The sequence below is a fragment of the Dromaius novaehollandiae genome, chromosome 1, assembly GCF_036370855.1.
Source record: "Dromaius novaehollandiae isolate bDroNov1 chromosome 1, bDroNov1.hap1, whole genome shotgun sequence".
Classification (NCBI taxonomy): domain Eukaryota; kingdom Metazoa; phylum Chordata; class Aves; order Casuariiformes; family Dromaiidae; genus Dromaius; species Dromaius novaehollandiae.
In genome coordinates this window covers 76,513,953-76,533,281 of record NC_088098.1, presented here as the reverse complement: position 1 = coordinate 76,533,281, position 19,329 = coordinate 76,513,953, and the positions used below count along the sequence as shown (strand labels likewise).

At 39.3% G+C, this 19,329-nt stretch overlaps 1 protein-coding gene across 14 annotated transcripts in view; it reads left to right on the top strand.

The window, feature by feature from the left end:
* DUSP16 (dual specificity phosphatase 16) overlaps positions 1-19,329 on the top strand; it is a 72,438-nt gene that overhangs the window by 19,085 nt on the left and 34,024 nt on the right. For 4 of the 14 annotated variants that reach the window (XM_064517235.1, XM_064517227.1, XM_026114061.2 and 1 more), the window contains 3 exons: positions 10,901-10,978; positions 16,313-16,420; positions 17,955-18,555. In XM_064517235.1, the coding sequence (XP_064373305.1) occupies positions 18,325-18,555 (231 nt within the window). In that variant the 5' untranslated portion in view covers positions 10,901-10,978; positions 16,313-16,420; positions 17,955-18,324. Of the gene's footprint in view, positions 1-10,900; positions 10,979-12,488; positions 12,557-16,312; positions 16,421-17,954; positions 18,556-19,329 lie in introns of all 14 variants that reach the window. The other 10 variants (XM_064517252.1, XM_064517247.1, XM_026114064.2 and 7 more) reach the window with 4 other exon arrangements.

The following is a 19,329-nucleotide window of genomic DNA, read 5'->3' as shown; positions in this document are numbered from 1 at the left end:
GAGAGTATTTGGATGAAGGACTCATAGCCAAGCCCTTACCTTTGTATAAGACTTTCTTTAATGGGACTGCAAAGCAGATGGGATCTTGGTTAAATAAATTACTCACTGATTGAATGAGTACTGCGCCAAGGAACAGAATATGATTATGTAACTAACATCTGTATTGTACTGCACAAGAACAAGGAAGCTGGACTGAAATTGCAAGAGCAATCTTCACTCTGGTGCTTTCTAATTTTGGTGTATGTTACTCTATAGACATTTGTTGGAAGGAGTTATTAAGACATACCTTGACTTTTGACTTTAAACATGCAACAAACTACTACAGTCTAGCAGGAGAGACAGGGGTGCTCTTTCAGCTGTACCACAGAGGTTTGTAGATCTGCAGGCTCACACAACAAAGTCTACTATTTGTGCCAGTGGAGCAATAATTCTCTGTTTTCCCTTTTCAAGCAGCACTCTTTAAAGCCAGAGGTATATAAACTCCTGGGCACAGTTCTAGGTTTTGTGGATTAAAATCTAGTGGTCATGTTCATTGTTTTGGGGCACTGGTGTATTTCTCCTCTTTCAGTTACTGTAGCATATTTATCATTGCACTTATACAGACCCTTTCCAGCCGCTGCTGTCCACAACAACTTCCTTGTGCAGGTGGTAAGCTTATTCTCAACTACTTATGCTGTGTGTCTGAGCAGGAGTAATAATGCAAGCTTAAGAGATCATTTGCTTTCTTTGGTGTTTGGTGCTGTGTTTACACATGACAGCAATTGCAGGAAAAAAATCACTCTGAAAGTGGAGTGAGGAGAGGGCAGTGCAGCTTGATGTTGAGCCTCATCATCTATCCTGCACCATGGAAAGTGTGCTTAGCCTGGGTTTGGAAAGCTCTGTAGTCATGCCACAGGGTGAGCCTGCGCAAATAAACTTATCAAAGGCTAGTTTGAGCACAAGGTTGTTGGTTTGCTTCAGAGCTAGCTCACGAGTCTTGGATTTGGGCATCTCTTCACTGCACAACAGATGACCTGTCCCTGCACTGAAGGATGCTCAATGCACTTGAAATCTCAGGAGAATTTAGCTGCCAAATACTTTATTTGGAAAACAAAAACAAAACAAAAACCTGAAGTTGCTTGCTTTTTGACTAAAATTTAGGCATGTGGCCATAGGCATAGCAAAAGGCATACCTTTGATGCCAGGTGGTCTCCCTGCCAAATCTAAAGCCAGTTCTCAAGAAGTTCTTATGTGGCTTTGCTTTCAACAAAGTGCCAGAAGGTTGAATCTGGGCAAAACTATGCTTTCAGCTGATGGTGAGAATAAGATTAGGAAAAATGTTTTAGTTCTGGACAGGCAATGTTGTAGCTACAGTAGGCTAGATACATTTTGTTTTAGATTGGAGTCATGGTTTTTATTTTGCCTGAACTGAAGCAGCTTAAAATTCAGGTGTTACTGAAATGTTTTTGGATTTATGCTTGGCTTTTCCCAGCTCGCAGGTTATGGATTATTTAATTTAATTATTTAAGTGTATGCCTAGGCACTTGCTGCTCTAGCTTGAACCTCCTGTTGTGGCTGCAGAGGAAAAAGCCTGCAGGTGGGATGGGAGGAGTGTTTCTCCTTCATTGCTTTGCCGAGGAAAGCAAGTAGTGACCTCTGGTTCTGTGGCTGTGTTTAATGCTTTTCCTGCATGCTTTGACCCGTGCTATAATCCTATCACAGAAGGGCAATTTCAGTCAGGGATGAATTCTTTCTGGAAAGGATTTCTCACCTAAGTCTGCGTAACTGAAATGCTTCCTATATATATATATATTGGTAGAAACTGACTTCTCTTGGTTGTCATTTTGTCATTACTCCTCTTACTCTGTGGTTCAAACCATCGGTCAATTTTTTCATATTAGCCAAAATTCCCAATGGAGAAGCCAAGTTGTATATAGCACTATAGGTGGAAAACTATCTAGCAAACATTTAATCACAATCCGAATAGAAATTAAAAAAACCCCCACAAAACAAGTAACAAACATCAAGTATATCTATCACTGTCATAACTATATAAAGGCAAATGTCTCTAATCTCACTTGCCATCTTTGTCATAGATATTTTTAAATCAGATCGTGGGACTGAAGGAAAAAAATGTTTTTTACTTTAAAAGAACTAAGTTGTTACCTTTTCTTAGCTTTGTGGTTCTATGATTTCAACAGTGATGCAATGCATTTTTAGTTGTATCTGGAAATAAAGCTTTTCAGTAATTCTGAAAGGATTGTTAGGGAAACTTTCATTTTTGTATGGGTTTTATTTTTTTAAGAGAAAATGCAAACTATGTTTTTCAGACAGTGCTTCTAAGAAAGGATTGTAAAAGGATGGGTATATGTTTTTTGGAGGGGGGGAGTTTTTTTGTTTGGTTGGGTTTTTTTCTGATTAATTTGGGGATGATAGGCAAGGTTTTAGGAACACAAACCCTATCTGAAGTTTGAAACAAAAGCAGTGAATAAAAAAGTTAAGCCTAGATCACATTTGAGTTGATAAAAATAGGCAATTTGATAATTCAGAGAAAAGTTGGTTTGGGAAGGGGAGTGCAAGAAGATAGACCCTGTACAGTAGAGAGGCAGGTAGCAATTAGCAAAAGGGAAGTAGGAGTCAAGGTGTGGGGGAAAATGTATCATAAATCTAGTAATTTTGTGAATAATCCATGGCTCTTTCTTGGTGTTAATTCCAACGGGTTTGGGGGAGGGCAGCCCTGTTCTTTCTTTGAAGATAGAACTTCAAGGTTTCTTTTTGCCTTTTATCACATGTTTTCAGTGGTATGGCTTCAGTGAGATAGTTTCCATGAAGAATTTAATACATTGGGTCGCTCGTGACATACTTTGGGATGTGCCTTGGACAGCCCTCCCCCCCACCATTGTGGAAAGAGGGACAGACTGTGGGGGTGTTTTGGAAGTTTTGGCATTTGTTTCTGGCACAATTTGGTTCTGTTCGGCGTTTATGTGTTTGAAGAAGGGCCTGTGTGTTGTGAAGTTTGTTTCCATCCCTCCTTTTACCCCTCCGTATTAACTGGTCTCGTAGAAAGTGACACCTGTTTTGGCAAGCTTTACCTTTTCTGTATCCCTGGACAGTTGGAGGTAAAACGGTAATAGTGGGGTATTAGTGCTATAGTAATAGTTAGATGCAATTCTTGTGAATGTGAAGTCTGTACCTCTTCTTTTGTAGGTTAGTTGGAATTTAATGTGGTGCTGGAAGTTATCATGATGAAGTGTGCTTTTTCCTGATAGGAGGAGGGTTTTCTAACCATGCTAAGAAAGTTTGTGCTATAGCATTGTTTCATAAAAGAATGTATACTATAGGTTTGAACATACTGACAAAATAGTGATTTTTTTTTTTTTTTTTAAACTATCTGCACTAGTCAGGAAATGCAGCCACATGAACAAGAGTCATGGTGTAGGCCCAAGAGAAAAACTTCAGCAACTTATAGATGCTTGTGTTTCTTTTGCGTCTACTTCATCTTTTTTGGGGGGTGGGGGGAGAGTTTCTATTATGGTTGTTGCAGTGGGAAACAAACAGATTAACTGCAGTTAGGATGCCCATAATGTTAGCTATAGATATTTAATGATGGGTACAAACTGGGCTAAACTGAGAATTAGGCTTGTTAGTAACTAGCTTGCAGATGGTCATTTTCAGTCACCTGATTTATTTAATTATTTTTACTTACAGTTTTATTTAAGATGGCTTTCCCCTTCTCCCACCTGAGGATTTTTTAGTGCCCTGAAGTTAGCCTTGCCAGCCGCATAAAAGGTTGATTTGGTCCATCCGAGAGGATGAGGGGGGGAATGGTGGAGGAGATTTAAGTGGCATCTTGGAGTGGGTCTCCAGTGAGGCGTCCTACCCTCCCCTGAGGGAAGAGGGTGGAAGGGACTAAGAACTGCTGTTAAAACCTCCTCTTTGTCGTTTTTGGTTTAATTTTGCCACTCAGGCAAAACTAGCAACAGTGATGGTTCAAACAACTGCTTGACATGAGTCTAGTTAAAGATGCTTGCAAAAGCTTACTGCTGGATCCAAGGCTCATTTGAAGGTTTGTAGCTGGCCAAACTTATTGTCTCGATGTCCTCGTGCCATATAAGCTGTCATCTTTGCTAATGTGCTTAAAAAACCCTTTGCAAGTTCTGTGTCAGAAATAACGAAGTCTGCAAAGAAATCTTTCCTTAACATCCAAAGTTACACAGTCAGATTAGCTTCTGTATGTGAGCGTGCTTGTTTTTTGGGGAGAGGTTGCATAAGAAGCATTTCTATATAAAGTTCCAGTTCAGTGAGATTCTTTGCACCCTCAAAAGTTAACTGAGGTCAGGTAGAATACAAGGACATTTAGGTTTTCATTAGATCAGGTTATTGGGGAAAGATGGGTTGAAATAGTTCAAAGCAGCCATTTGCTAGACCTTGTAACAAGCAGTTGTTTCAGATGTTGTCTGAAGAAGCTGAGGCCTGAAAAGATAACTTGAATAATGCCGCATATTCCTAAACTTTTACTGAGTAAAGTAATTAAAAAAAAAAAAAATGCAGTATTTGACAGGAAGCCAGTGCAACTCCCTTGAAACTGGAGTGGCATGCCTGAGTCAGTGCAGTATGAGCTAAGAATCTGGCAGAAGCCCTGTGCACAAAGGAAGGCTCAAAGAGTCTCTCAGGAAGCCTATGCACTGCTAAATGTGGCATGTTTGAACATGAGACTGACATCATAGTGAGTTCATAGGAGTGAAAGAACAAAGTATCAGCCTTGAATTAGACTGACCTAATTTTTAAGTCACTTCAAAAACTTAATAGCACAATATGTTGCTTGGGCAAGCTGTTTATTTCCATCCCAACCTTACTACTTAATTTAAACTGCGAGTTAACCTTCTAAAATGTCTCAGGAGCTGTTCAGGAAGGTGATGGTGGGGGGGGGAGAAGCCGGGGGGAGGGGGGGGTGCTACAGACTTCCTTCCTTGGCTCTTTTTCCACTCGGGCCTCAATCCTCAAATAAAGGAAGTGATTAAGGACCACCCATCATATACCTTTATCCTTCAGAATGAGTTTCCTGGAGGTAAAAACTCAGGATTGCATACCAGAACCTAACTCACTTGTATGTGCTTCTCACATATATGGCTCTTAATATAACCGGAAGTCTCTCTGGAAGTATTGGAACACTCGCCTGCAGTTTCAATAGGAATTTATTTATAATAAATTTGTAATAAAACTAATTGGGAGTTACTTACAGAAGTATGTATGATTGTTGACAACTGGTACTTCTTCCATTGCTGAATACCTAAGAGATAGACGGATCTTGGAGTTTGGAGCTGATGTATTTCTTCCCGAGTATTTATTACTTGATTCTACTTCAACTAAGTTTTCGTTTTGATATGTTTCTTCAGTTATTGCAGAAGTATATTGAACTTTTCTAACTTGGGATTACTTTGACAGAAATCAGTGCTTTTCTAATTATTATTTAAAGGACTATGTAAAAGAGCATTTACTCAAATGGAGAAGTATGAAATCTTGTTTATAGATGTATATGGAACTGCACACTTCAAACAGTACAATATAAATGAACTTAGGTAAATAGTTTTTGTTACTCTCTCCTTTTCAAAATCCTGTAGAAGCCTGACAAGGTTGCTACAAAACACTTCTCGATGACCCTGGCCTGTGACTAGGGCTCATTAAATAACAACAGTAGAATCCACTCCCCCTTTTTGGTATTGAAAGCTCTTGCGATTGAAATGTTTTAACATCCTGATCCTTTAAACTCTTTCAAACTGAATGTGATGGTGGTCGTGTTTTGTCAGTTGTTTTTAAGGGGGATTAGTATATTTTGTGGTTATGTCGCTCTTCCTCTACTTAAATAGTAATGTTTATAATGATGTAAGAGGCACAGCTGGGAAACATAAGTTAGCCTCTACTCTTTCCTTCTGTTGTAAAGATATATAAGACTTCTCTTTTCAGTCGTGTAGTTATCATGCTACTGCTACTGATCTTGTGCAACGTGGTTCAAATTCAAAGAAACACTTAGCATCCTTTGGGAAAGATGTACCAGAACATAGTATGTGGAGTATAGCTTAGTGAGCTACCATGACTTGAGCTGTTATTGCTGAACTGAATCCATGTTAGTACTGTCTTGTCAATTAAATGAAAGTTTGAAAACATCTGTAATAAGAAGCAGGCCATAAGAATGACTTTTGCAGGTGGAGATTACATGTGAAAATGTGTTCTGTTCTGTCTGAATTATCTTATCAGAAGTGTGTATGTTATGGTGAGAGGTTTGTGTCCTTGTTTTCTGGATTGGCTCCTGGGTCAGATACTTTCCTATGTCAGCTTTTTTCTTGGCTAAGACTTGTCTGCAATTCAGTAGTTATTCCATGCTGTGGCCATCGCACCTTCCTTCTCCACACATCTCAGAATGGGATACCTCTTTAACAGGATTACTGCAAATGTCTAGTTTCAGGGAGCACCTGACAACTTGAATTATTCCAGCACATTAATTGGGAGGCATTGCTGTAGACAATATAATTCTGCATTTCCCTCTCCCCCTCTCCCCCCAAGATAGGCTATACTATCTTTGTGGATTCAGCGTTTTCTACCATATACTGCCATTAACTTGTTGTGTAAATGTCATTTAAGGGGAAACACAATTAAACTTAACTACTTTGTTGAGTAGGAATGAATTTAAATTTGTGTTCAGGTGTTTTATTGGACCCAGCATCCTTTCTGATGACTTCCCTTTGGAAGCCTTTAGAGTGTAACTGCTATGGCAGGTCTTTTAAGACGCTCCTGTGTGCTTTTATGACTATACAGTATGCACTATTTAAAATATTAACTTGGCTTTGAGCTTGCAGAGTCTTTTTGAATGAGTTTGGCGATAGATTTAATTAACACTTATTGAGTAAGTTTTTAAAAATTTCTAGATGTTTTTCTATGCAGCTGACAGGATACATATGCAGTGCAGTTCAGCGCTGTATTTTCAGACACAAGCAGGAAGAAACAAAGTATTAATGTTGACAGTTAAAAAAAAAAAAAAAATTCCTTCCAAACTTTCTCATGCCCTGATGAGAATGGGTTGAATGTACTTGTTGCCTTCTGGGAGAACTCATGTCACTTCCTCAAATGGGTGAAAGACCATTGCATTTTAACCCCCAGCTGACCATGGAAGCAGTTTACATATCTCTGTCCTTATGGGAGATCGACTCACTGTGATCTTTAGGCATCTGATTTAATTTTAAAGAAGAATCATTTAAAAAGTTTGTTGCAAGAAATTCACTCCTGCCTTGCCCAGAAGTTATTTTGATTTGTTCCCATACTAAAATACCATCATTATCCTCTGCCTTTAATGCATGCTAGCTGTATGAAGACTTCAGATCCATCCTTCTATTTTCATTGTACAGAGACCCCAAAACAGATGAAGGTTGCTTTTTTGTTGGGGGGTGTTTTGGGCTCCTTTATTTACAGTCCCATATTATTTGATCACCTCTCTTAGAATGTCTCTACCTTAAAGTCTCTCTCTGGAGAAAAAGTCTTAACTTTAAAGGCTAACCATTACCTAAAGACTCTGAGGTCTTACTATCTTTTCTTCATGAAAAGGTTTTTAAAGAAGTAGCATGGAGTATTAGAATTGCTGTGCCTAATGTTTATTTAGCATTTCTCTTCAGAGCACTCATCCTTGTTTTAATCTGTTTCTTAGCCAAAAGATGTCTATATAAAATGCACAAGTCACTATATATGGTCTGCGTGGCTGCAGAGCACTGTTAGTTGATTCAGTATGCTCAGGCCGCGTGGTAGACGGAAACGTGCGTCCCATGAAAGGGGCTGCTGTAAAAAAAAGTGTTGTTCTACAAAGAGTAAGGAGACACTGGAATTTTGAGAGTTTGAGGATTTATAAAGAAGTTCAACCCTTCCAGGTTTTACATTTTGTCTTTGGATCGAATGCTAAAATAGAGGTGCCAATAAGGAACTGCAGATTTGGAATTTGCCCATTGTCACAACTAAATGATGGATCTTCAGCATCCCATGTACGGGGACAAGATGACATTTGTGATGTGTTTTGGAAAGATAGGGACTATCCTCTCACCTCCTAGTCTGAAGACAGTTTGTAAATTCTTGATTCTTTTCATAATAGTATGGGACATAAGACATACTTGGGCTTTTGTGTGGGAGCTCTTCAGACTGACTATATAGAGTGAGGTAGTTGGGTTGTAAGGCTTGCTAACTCTGGCTAAACAAACTAATAAGCTTTATGTACCTCCTACAGGATTAAACTTTTAGGAAAGGAAAGGTGCTAAGGGCCGTAGAAGAATGCCATCACACTTGAAATTTCAGTCTCTTCTTAGTTTCTCACTTGTTTGCTGTATCACTGCTCTATGTAGCCATGAGAGGGATGCTCCCTGTGACCAGATTGGTTGGGTTCCTTTAGCTGCAGTTTAGAGAAGGCCCTGAGCAAGAGCAAAAAGAATAAGGCTTCCATTTCTAATTCTGGAGAATAGGAGAATAGGAAAAAAGGTATTTGAATAAGGCCTGGAGGAGTGCTTATTTACCAGAAGTCAAGGGAAAAGGCAAGTTTATATCCTTTTGTAATTCACCCTAATTGAAAGGATGCATATTTATTTTCCTAAAGTCAGCAGAAAATTCCTGGGCTCTTAATGATGAAAGACTGCTGCTCACCCCACCCCCCTTCTTTCTCCCAAGCGCGAATTGCTGAAGTTTCCACTTCAAACTTGGGTGGCTCATTCACATTTCACTTGATTTTAATATGGTATCCTCTGTTTCCCTCCCCCTTCTTACCACCAAGGCTAAAAAGGAGGAGGGGAGATATAAAATGTTTCCGAAAATTACAGGAAATGTCTGTTCCTTTAGCAGCTTTGCCAGGGAATTTCCAAATGTGCTTAATGTGTATGGCTGAACTTGTAGCAGCTCAGTCTTCAGTCATGAGCGGGCCTTGTTCTAAAAATATGACACCTCCTTCCAGTAAAATATGTTGAAATTAAATATATGCTTTGTTTCTCATCTGATCTTCAGCAGAATGAATTCCCCTTAATGGTAAAATGGGGACTTCAGGCAACTGCTTTAAACTCCTGATGTCTTCTCTTCATTAAAGTGGGGAAAAATATTACATAGTTCCATGAAGTGATCATTAGTTTATTTGTAAGGACTTTGGAGAGGCATGGTCGACAGGCACTAGTGCCTGCCAAGACTATGTGGCCGTTCTCTGAGAAACTATAGAAACAGCCTGTGAAGCATTAAGGAGCGAAATGGGGGGTGTCTTTTGTCCCAGGATTTTGTTTCCTTGGATGATTGCAACGTGGTCTCTGATCTGGGGGTTTTGTCTCTCAGCAGAACCTGATGTGCATTAGGTACAGGGTTTGTTTCCATTTCCGGTGATATGACTGGAAAAGGCGAACGTGGCAAAGACAATTCGGAGAGCTTTCTCTTCGTTCTCCACTGCGGTGTGCCAGGGCTCTGGTGCAGGACTGAGAGAAGGAGCAAGAGAGGTTTGCAGAGCCTTTTCCTGGGGCTTCAAGGATTTCTGCCAGCCAGAGTAGGCAGGGGAGATGCAGATCTGGAATGGTCTTCAGTAGAGCTTTTTGAGCTGTTGGCTCACCCCTCTGCTCTGCTGCTCTTGTGTATGGGCGCTGATGTGGTAGTGATGGAGAAGTGGGGGGCTGTCCTGCCCGAAAGCGCCACAGGAGAAACATGGTCTGGGTCCCCCCCCTCGGGGCGTCCATCTCAGTGAGCAGAGCGTAGACTGGGTAGAAGATGCTTTAATTATCTGTCTGAACCACTCTAGCCCAGCGTTCTGCTGTTTACATTTGCAAAGTTTTTAAAGTAGTTGCCCAAAGACAGCGAGGTGATTCTTGGGGGTTTTTTGTTTGTTGGTTGGTTTTCTTGTGAGATGACATCAGTTTTGAATCTGTTCACTGCCTTTCATGCTGTGCTCTGCCCTCTTCTGGGGTGGCTCTTGCTGATTTGCTGTCATTGACTCTGTCGTTCAGAGCCACGCCTGGGTTTCGTAATAGGGCAATGCTTGGTGGTTATGGTGGTTTGCATTACGATGATTAAGCAGAGTTGTCATCTCTTGATAGTGATGATTTGAATCTCATTTAACTGCCCAGGAAACAGTTTGGAGTTGACATTAGTGTGTTTATTTTTATTTCCTCATGTAAAGGTTATAATTTAATTTGTTCATGTAGTAACGTGGTACTTTGTATAGAGGCTGTACAGATATGACTATATATAATGATTGGTAACATCCAGTTTCCAGTATCGGCTGAGGCTTTTTTCAGTGTGTGGGAAGGTGGGATCAATTACCTAAAATGCTTCATTTCGTTAGCCTTTGTCAATTTCAAATACAGCTGTAAGCAGACTAACTTTTGTTAAGTTAGTTTAGTTAGTTTAAGTAACTTTTTGTTACTCCTCCATTAATAGATACTGAGCAAAAACTTTTGAGGTCAGATTTGCTTGAATTCACGCACATGCATCATCGGTAAATGTTAGTTAAAGATTAGCTTTCCAGCAGGAGGGAGATGGGCCAAATTGTTTGCAAGGCTACCATGGATGGGTTTTTTCTTTTTTTTCCTCCTGAGTCTTTAGCTTTTACAGTGTGTGTGGTTTGTTTCTGTTTTTTTGGTTTTGGTTTTTTTTTGTTTAAGATATATCTAAACTGATAAAAAAAAAAAAAAAACTGATTAAAAAAAAAGCTGCATTTTTTTCTTGTCTTTTAGAAAATGAGTATAACATAGTTTTTTATTTCTGACTCCTTCCATTTGATTGAATGCTAGCATTTATAGATCTCTTCTCAGCTAGGTTTTTGTATGTTTGGGGGAGTTTTACTCCAAATGACTACACTGAAAGTGAAATCCATCTTCTGGTTTTTGACTTGTAATAAGGATTTTTTTATTTTTCCTGTATTTAGGTGTTTCGCTCTGCTGGCTTCTGTTTATGGACCACCCTCTGTTCTGTTCAGCCTATTTAGAAGTTGACTTAAGTGCAGGTGAGTAATTGTTTTTGACATGAGACAATAATGAATTAACATAAAAGTACTCCAGAATTTTCAGTTGCTTTAAGTTAGAGATCATACAGAGAGAATGATCTTTTAAAAATCCATTGCAACTCTTCATGGTTGTCTAGTGTTCCGGGCAATAGGAAACTGCAAATGTTTTGTGTTATAGCATTTATTTCAAATGGATTAGGTAAGTTTTCATTCTAGATGTTGCAGAGTGATATGCTGTGAACCTACAATAAAAAAGAAATACTTTCAAATGTAAAGATCTTGTATGGGTGGAGAAGGGAGTCCCAGAATAAACTGTGTGTGTGAGCTGTTAAATATTGAGTGATGTAACATATCAACAGCATGTTCTAACACTTCCCATAAGCTCACATTGTAGCAATCAGGTTTGTTTGCTATAATACATAATAAACCTTTATTATTCCACAGTGAGCGTCAAACAGATTGGCTTCTTGGTAAGTGCAAGTGAGGATGACCTGGCTCATTGCTTTGAGTTAGTGATGGTGCATGATTGAGATTTGCAAGAGCATTGCACATACATAGAGGGGTGCATTGAACAGGACACCAGAATATGGGTCTTTGGGGCAGAAGACTAGGCTATCTAGTATGTGAACAGGTTATCTTTTTTTCTAATACCGTTATTTGTATAGTAAGCAGTATCACACTGTTGTCTGAAAGGAAACTCCATCTGTTCTTGTTTAGCCCAGCTATCTGAGAGTGCTAGTGTTGAAAATGACACTGAGAAATAGATGTAGAAGTAATGAAAGAGCTTAATCTAAAACGGAGGTGTCTTTCTGCACCTTATTCGTGGAAAACTGGTTATTTCCTTTCTGACTCCGTCTCTGCATGTCTCAGTTCTCAGACTGGTGAGCAGAATGAAATGGGGTGCTTTTCCTTAAAACAAGTAATCAGAATTGAGCAAGTAATTAGTCAAGTAGAATCAAGTACAGCATATCACTGAACAGAACATCCATCTGAAAAGAAACATATGGGGGAGAAATATACTTGCCTTTATCATGAATGTACAGTGTATAATCTAAAATGTATGTGACTTATTCTTACAAGACAGAGAAAATAATACTATTCTGTTCTGGCTGTGTATATAGATCTAGAATATAGGTCCACTGAAAATAGGACAGGAAGGAGCAGGCAGTTTGATCATACAGATAAGCACAGGAGAGCAGGGTAAAAATCTCAAAACTCTTTCTCTTAAATACCATGTTTGTGAAAGTGACGCTTTCGAATAACATCGATAGTTTTCTGTTTGAGTGGCTTCCTCACTGCTCTCCACCCTTGTACCAATGTAGAGTGTGCTAGGGAGGGAGAGGGAAAGTCTGTTCTGTCATCCCCTACCTGACTTGAGGAAATGATATGCTTATGAGATGATGACACTACCTGAGTCATCTGAAAAGCCAGGAAACACTCTCCCCTCTCTAGTCTGAGGAATGTGAACCCTTATATCTTGTGTTAATAGTTCCTGTCTTCTAAATCACAGGCATTTGTAATCTCACCCCTCTGTGGTCTGCATAGTGGCATGTAAGCCATAGGCTTCTTGTAACCTTGGTAAGTTTTTTTTTTTTCCAGATTTTACACTTTACTGTTGTTGGCCTCTTGAATTTATTGGTTTGCTTGCTGAATTCAGGGGAAATTTTGCCATTCCTCACTTACTACAAATCTTATTTCCCGTGCAGTCCGTAAGCGTTGTGCTTCTCACTACTGATGAGTAGCAACCTAAGGCAGGGATCAGCATTCTCTCTTCTTGATTGTCAGCCAGTCTCCTATAGCTTTGCATATCAGCTTCTTCCCAGGACAGCTTTTATTTCAAATCTTACCGAAGCTGGTGAGGGAACGCTTTGACTATCATAGATGTTGAGGGGGGTGCGGGGGAAGTGTCTTGCAGGAGTAAGAATTTACTCTGATCTCTAGGTTATGAGTTCCTCTCTGCTGCAGGAATTTGTTAGTGAGGACCACGTGCAGCTGTGGTGGTGTGTACTGTTGTTGACGATAGTGGCACCAGCTCTTGAACCGCTGGCAGCTCCCAGCTCAGTAATACCGAAGCCAAATACTCCTTTGAAGCAGCTGACGTGCCAGCTGTCACATGCATACTGCAGTTTAGGAGCTCCAGCTTCAGTGTTTTGATTCAGCTCTTGGGATGCTTTTAATTTTTTTTTTTTTTTCTTTCACTGTTGTCCAACCTGAGAAACATCAAAGTGAATTGGATTGCAGGGAGGATATTGGTTTTCTGTTTTTTTTTTGTTTTTTTGTTTTTTTGTTTTTTTTTCTTGTATGTGCCTGTGTTTGCCTGTTTAGCAAGTGGAAGAATGCATGACTTTTAAAATAGTCTCTTTTTCAGGTGTCTCAGGATGGGTATCCAAAAGTTTCCCTTCAGGCCTTCTAAAGTTCAGATGTTGTAAAATCCTTTTGTTGGTGTTTTGCCATGCAGCACGGATGGATGTGGGAGCATTGCTGTAGGAACCTGACAAAGCAGGCATTAGTGACGTCATGAAGAAAATTGCTTAGTGTTTATGACAGCAAGGTTCAACTTCAAGGTTATTTTTTTTATGTGAGCGAGAGATCTTTCAGAGATTGTAGCAAACCTTCTAGAAGCTATTTGCCATTTTTTTAAACTGGGAAGAATTAGGGCATAATTCTGAGGATTTTTACATATATTCTTGTCAGATCTACTTCTTCAAAAGTAATTGCTATAATATGAGCCAAAACCTGAGATGTCTAAAGTAAGCATCCTCCTATAATTTAAGGGAATAGCTTGGACTCAGGATGGTAGAAGTAGAAATTAAGGTTACATACAAAATGCAAATTATTTTGACTGAAGAATCAAACACAGCGTCTTAGGTACCAGAGTCTCAGTTATGTGGTTGTCTTCTCTTTTACATCTGAGTCGTTTGTGGAATGGGGCAAGGATCCTTGTGGGGAAGAAAGAATCTGTAGTTCTGTGGTATCATTATACATAAGTATTAGGATCCAGATTTGTTTGCACGGAAGATAGCATGCAAACACGTGTAGATAGGGTTTTGGTTGTTTTGGTTCTTAAACAAGTAAAATTTTTAGCTCACTGTAAAACTAAAACGATTTGTGTTCAACATCTGCCCAGTATCTTTAGGGTTTCTCCACTTTGTTTAAAGAAGCAAATTAGTAACAAGCAGTGCCACATATTTCAGTCATCTACAATGAGGAAGAAGCCATGCAGTATTGCCAAGTTGTATGTGGGTGACTTCATGCAGTATTCTCATAGCTGAATTATGTTTCACTTTTCCTTAATGCTGATTTCAGTGTAGAACATCCTGTGACTAAGATGGTTTCCTAGCTTGAAGATCAGCAACATAATGGCCTCTTTAGGGCAAAGCATTATATTGCATCATTTTGTGAGACACTGTGGTGTCAATACATACCATTAAGATCTAAGTTACAAGTAGAGCACAGAAAGCAAGCAGTTGAAAAACTCCAATTTTGCCTGTTTACAAACTTGGATTAGAAAAGGAACAAATGTTCCAACACCTCATAGTAGCTGAGTGATTAGAGCAGTCACCAGGAAAGGGGAGACGCTCAGGTTAAAATCTGTGTACTTCTCAATTCCTTCATCTCTAGTTTTTACCTAAAGCAGGGGGCTGCCAGTTTCTCTTGATTAGGTAGGCTCCAGGGACAAATCTGAAAGTCTGATAGTACCAGAAACAGTGGGGAGAAAAACAAAACAAAAACTTTCAATGGAATGCTATTTTGACAGAAATGGCCCCCTTAGTGGAGAGAGGAGGAACAAAATGTTTGTCAATCACAATAGTTTGAGATGACATTACTGTTAAACTTACTTTGCAGCCATAGGCAGAGTGCTTTCAGAATCTTACCACTGTTAGTACATAGTTAAACACTAAAGTCATAGTAGTATTTGAAAGGACTCTGACTGGTAGCCCACTTGCCTTACATCAAGAAATTTGTTCTTTACCAACAACTATATATGACTGGTCTGAGTTCTTTTGAGGATTTTCTAGAAGAAGCTTTTATCGTAAGAGGCAGCAAACAGAGTTGAGAAGTTGTGAAACGTCCCAAACTTGAAGTTGCAAATTAAAGATTACTTTTTTTCTTTAACTGCCTCCATTTTAGAATTCTGTAGTTTCTAGCTTCTCAGCTGCTTTGTTTTCCTGTTGTTACTTGGACTTTGAGCAATTTACCCATCAAAACAGACTGTCTAGTTCATGACCACGCTGTCTAGATCATAGAAGAGCTAGAGCCAATTCCCACTATAGCCACTGGAAAAGTTTTTTTTCATTGATTTCAGAAGGCTTGGTATCTGGCAGCCTTTGCGAAAAGAAGAATCAAAATTCATGACAGGGCATGTTAAGAGAAATAAAAAATGCACTTTTTTTCTTTCACCGAAAGAAATTGGACACAACTGACTTTTTTTTTTTTTTCCCTTCCATAATGATCTTTTGATACCTCCAAGCCTGTCTGCAGAAAGCCTGAGGCCTGTATATAATCCCTGTCCTTTGAGGGGAAACACAGCTGCCAGTTAGGCTGCACAGATAGGTGTGGGTTTTTTTTCCATGAGAGATTTGATTAAGGACTAGCATAGATGTGTTTGTTTTTAATTTAAAGTAGTATGCACTTCAGTGCTATGTATTTCAGTCTGGACAAGCTAAAAAGCACTGGTGGCTGCTAACTGTACACCAGTGAGTTCAGGCAAACAGATAATCCCATTTTATCAACCCAGTGGCTATTTATGTGAAACCTGGCATTTTTCTTGTGGTGTTACTGAAACTCTGTTCTCTTCAGAACATGGGACAAGTTTGCTTGAATTTTATTTTCTGCACTTTTTTTAAAGACTAATTGTATTTGTTAAGGTGAGGCTTATACTTTTTTATGAATTTAAATTATATTTATTTAATATATTTAATTTTTGTATTTAATGTATGTACGTTTGTATAATTCACCTAATGAACAGAACACTTGCTGACCTGGGATTTCCCATTGCTAAACACAAATGACTTGTTGCTGTAATAGGACTTTTAATAAATGATCTATAGATTATCTGGAAGGGATTTTCTAGTACCTGGGGGCCAAGATGCACGCACTGTTGCTGAGCGGAGTACAGAACTGTTTCTGTTCTTCTCACATTTGTAAGTGAACCAGCTATTCAGCATTACAAGTACAATGTATGTTTTTCAGGTGAACTCTTAAACTGAGGAGTTTTTTTAACAACTTTTAAATATACAAAATCTTCATCTTTGTACTTGAATGTGTATCAAGTGTTCAGGAAAACATATCCTCTTAACTTGCTCCTGTTTGCAAATGTTTCACTGCTTTCAGGAAGAGTGTCAATCAACTGGACTCTTATTTTTGTCACCCTACCAGCCTTCTTCAGTGTTCTGACAGCTGAGTTGAGCTGAGATTTGTCCTACCCGATAAAAAGTGGAGGTAAGAAGACTGCTTGGGTCATAGGTTAGATGGCACAGGCCAGAACTGACCCAGGCGTTGCTTGAATGTGTACTTGGACTTGTGCAAGAGGTGTGTTTCATAGTTTTGCTGACCTGAAATCACTTTCTGAGCAGGGAGAGGACCACTATGCTGTGAAACACACAAACTAGAGAATGTGACTCCTTGCCGAGTCAACTTTATCATGTACTGATCTGAGCCCAGACTGCTTGTGTATAAGCAGTGTGCCATATTAAGTAGGTGAGGAGCTCTCTAAGGTTTGTCCTTTCACATACAGGCTCTAACTCTTGAGCTCTGCTGCCTTGGTTGAGTCACCATACTCAGCACTCCCCTTTTGCCAGAGTTCATCACCAAGGCAGCTGAACGTGTAGCTTGTTTCTGAGTTGTTCTTTGCAGCCTTATGTGGACTGCTGTAAATATTCATAACTGCACTAAGAGACCAAGTTTTGAACTGTGGGAGCAAAGCACATTTGACTCACGATTTCTGTTGGATCTGTAGCTGCAGCACTAAACGCACTAAGCTGCAGCTAAATCTGCTGGGGATGGAGCCCCGTGGTGGCTGCTTTCCAAAGTGTTTCCCTCAGAGACGTCTTCCATGAAAGTGTATTTTGGGAGACTCTGAAAAGCCTGAGGTCAACTGTGTGACAGTAATACAAACAGCGAAACGTTTCAGCTAGCTGATTTACAACTGTGCTTCAGATGCTGTTTAGAGTGATGAGGTTCAGGTGCTGTCGGCGTCTAATTTGACTGAAGTATAGTCTGCTTCAGACATTATTTAGCATGTATGAAAAGTGTAGTGCACCTCATATAACTGTTCCAGTTGCTCTGGGAGGGCCAGGCAGTGCCTGATGCTATACATTTCAGTAGTGTGTGTATGAGGCCCTGATTTCATACCTGGTGATTAATTCAAATAAAATGCTTTTGTTCTGATGTAGCATCTTGTTCTTCTGGTTTCTCTTCAATCATGTTCTCAAAGGAGGGAGGTGGATATAACTTTTGTCCTTACTTTTTTACAGTGTCAGTTCCCAGACATGCAGTGCTGCTCTATGAAATACTTTTCAAGGCATTAAATTAAAAAAAAAAAAAAAAAAAAAGTATCCTAACAAATTTTACAACTTTTTACTAATGCTGGTGAAGTGCAGAAACACATCCAATTAGTTTTCCTATTGAGAAGAATGTCATGATTTAGGGCAGTATCTCTTAATTATATTCTAACAAAGTCTTGTGAAGAGGCAGTGCTAGTGGCAACAAAAGTCCGCAATTAAGACAGGGTATGTTGCCTGAAATTCAAGATAATTGTACAGGCAAGATTGTTGGAATTGGTTCAGAGACTGTAGTTGCAAAAATTATCTCTTAGACTTTTAGAGTATACAGCAAAGGAGGGGGGGAACTTATCAGGAGTGCATCTATTTTATGGTACAGACCACTGTGCACTTAGTCTCAAAGTTGAATGTTTTGTGCTGCAAACTTTCATGGCCTCATCTGGTTCATGTTTTTTATCTTCCCCTTCTTACAGGCTCTTAGTCCAGTGCAAAGCTGATGGGTAGGAGCAAAGGTAAAGAATGATGTAATGCAGTGGCAGCCAGAAAGCATCTTTTGTTTGAATTGTGAAATGGCCACTCCATAGTCATCTCCTGATGAATCAGATGTGAGGGGCTGCTTTGTGGAACAAACCCTTTGTAACGGCACATCAACTGGAAGCAGGAGGAGACATTCAGTTGAAGAGCTCTTTCTGAAAATGGGTTTAACTTTTCTTTTGCCAGTCACTACCAGCATGACCTCATACACTTCTAGTACAATGGTGTGGCTAAGCCTTTGAGTACACAGCCATTACATCATCGCAGCAAATTAGAGAGGGAGGTGATAAAAGAGGCCTTATTGTTGTCATGGCCGATGAGATGATCAGGACTCAACTCATTGTCGCTGAGAAGTTGGTGGCTTTGCTGGAGAGCGGTACAGAAAAATTGCTACTGATTGATAGCCGCCCCTTTGTGGAATACAATACATCCCACATCTTGGATGCCATCAACATCAACTGCTCCAAGCTTATGAAGCGGAGGCTGCAGCAGGACAAAGTTTTGATTACAGAGCTCATTCAGCATTCAGCAAAACACAAGGTAGGGGTCATTTTCCTGTTATTCCTTGCATTTGTTTTAAAGAGAGCCTGGAGAGCAACTTGTAATAATTTTTCCCATAGGTAATTTGTTTTGAAAAACAAAACTGGGGGATTTTTTTGCCAAGCTTACCTGATTTAAGAGGCTGTCAGTTTCTAGAAAGTTTAGCATTCTTTATAGCTGCTCTTTTATGTGACAGAGTAATTCGTTGGGACTTCAAAATTACTCCAAAAGAACTTTGCTTGTAAGTCTTGTAAAGCACAGTCCCTTAAATGTATGTAATGAAGGCACTAAACATTCACATTCTAAACTTTGAAGGATTTTTTGGGGTCTGTGGTAGCAGGGATTGCTTTGTAAGTGGTCATACAGTTTGGAAAGAAACTGGTAGCTCTGTCAGTCCTGGCTCCTACTTACTGTTTAAAATGCTTTTGATGTGAATAGCTTTGGGGGTTTTTGTTTTGTTTCATAATAGTGTTGCTAGTGGAAAGAAAATAGCCAAGTTTTTTAAATGTAATGTGTATCGATGTGACTTTTTTTTCAGTCCATTAGTAGTAGTTTTTAATGTCTTAGATGACAAAAGTAATCTGCACATAATAATAAAAAATGGCTTCAATTTTTAACATTTCAAGGCAAAAGTATCATCTAAACATGCGTTATACATAGTTTTACAGATAGCTCAAGTGCATATGGCTCTAGACAGTTTAAGGTCTCTTTACTCTTTTTAAACAAAAAGCTTAGACACAGAAACTGAAGTTGTACTTTTTTTAACAGTTTAGG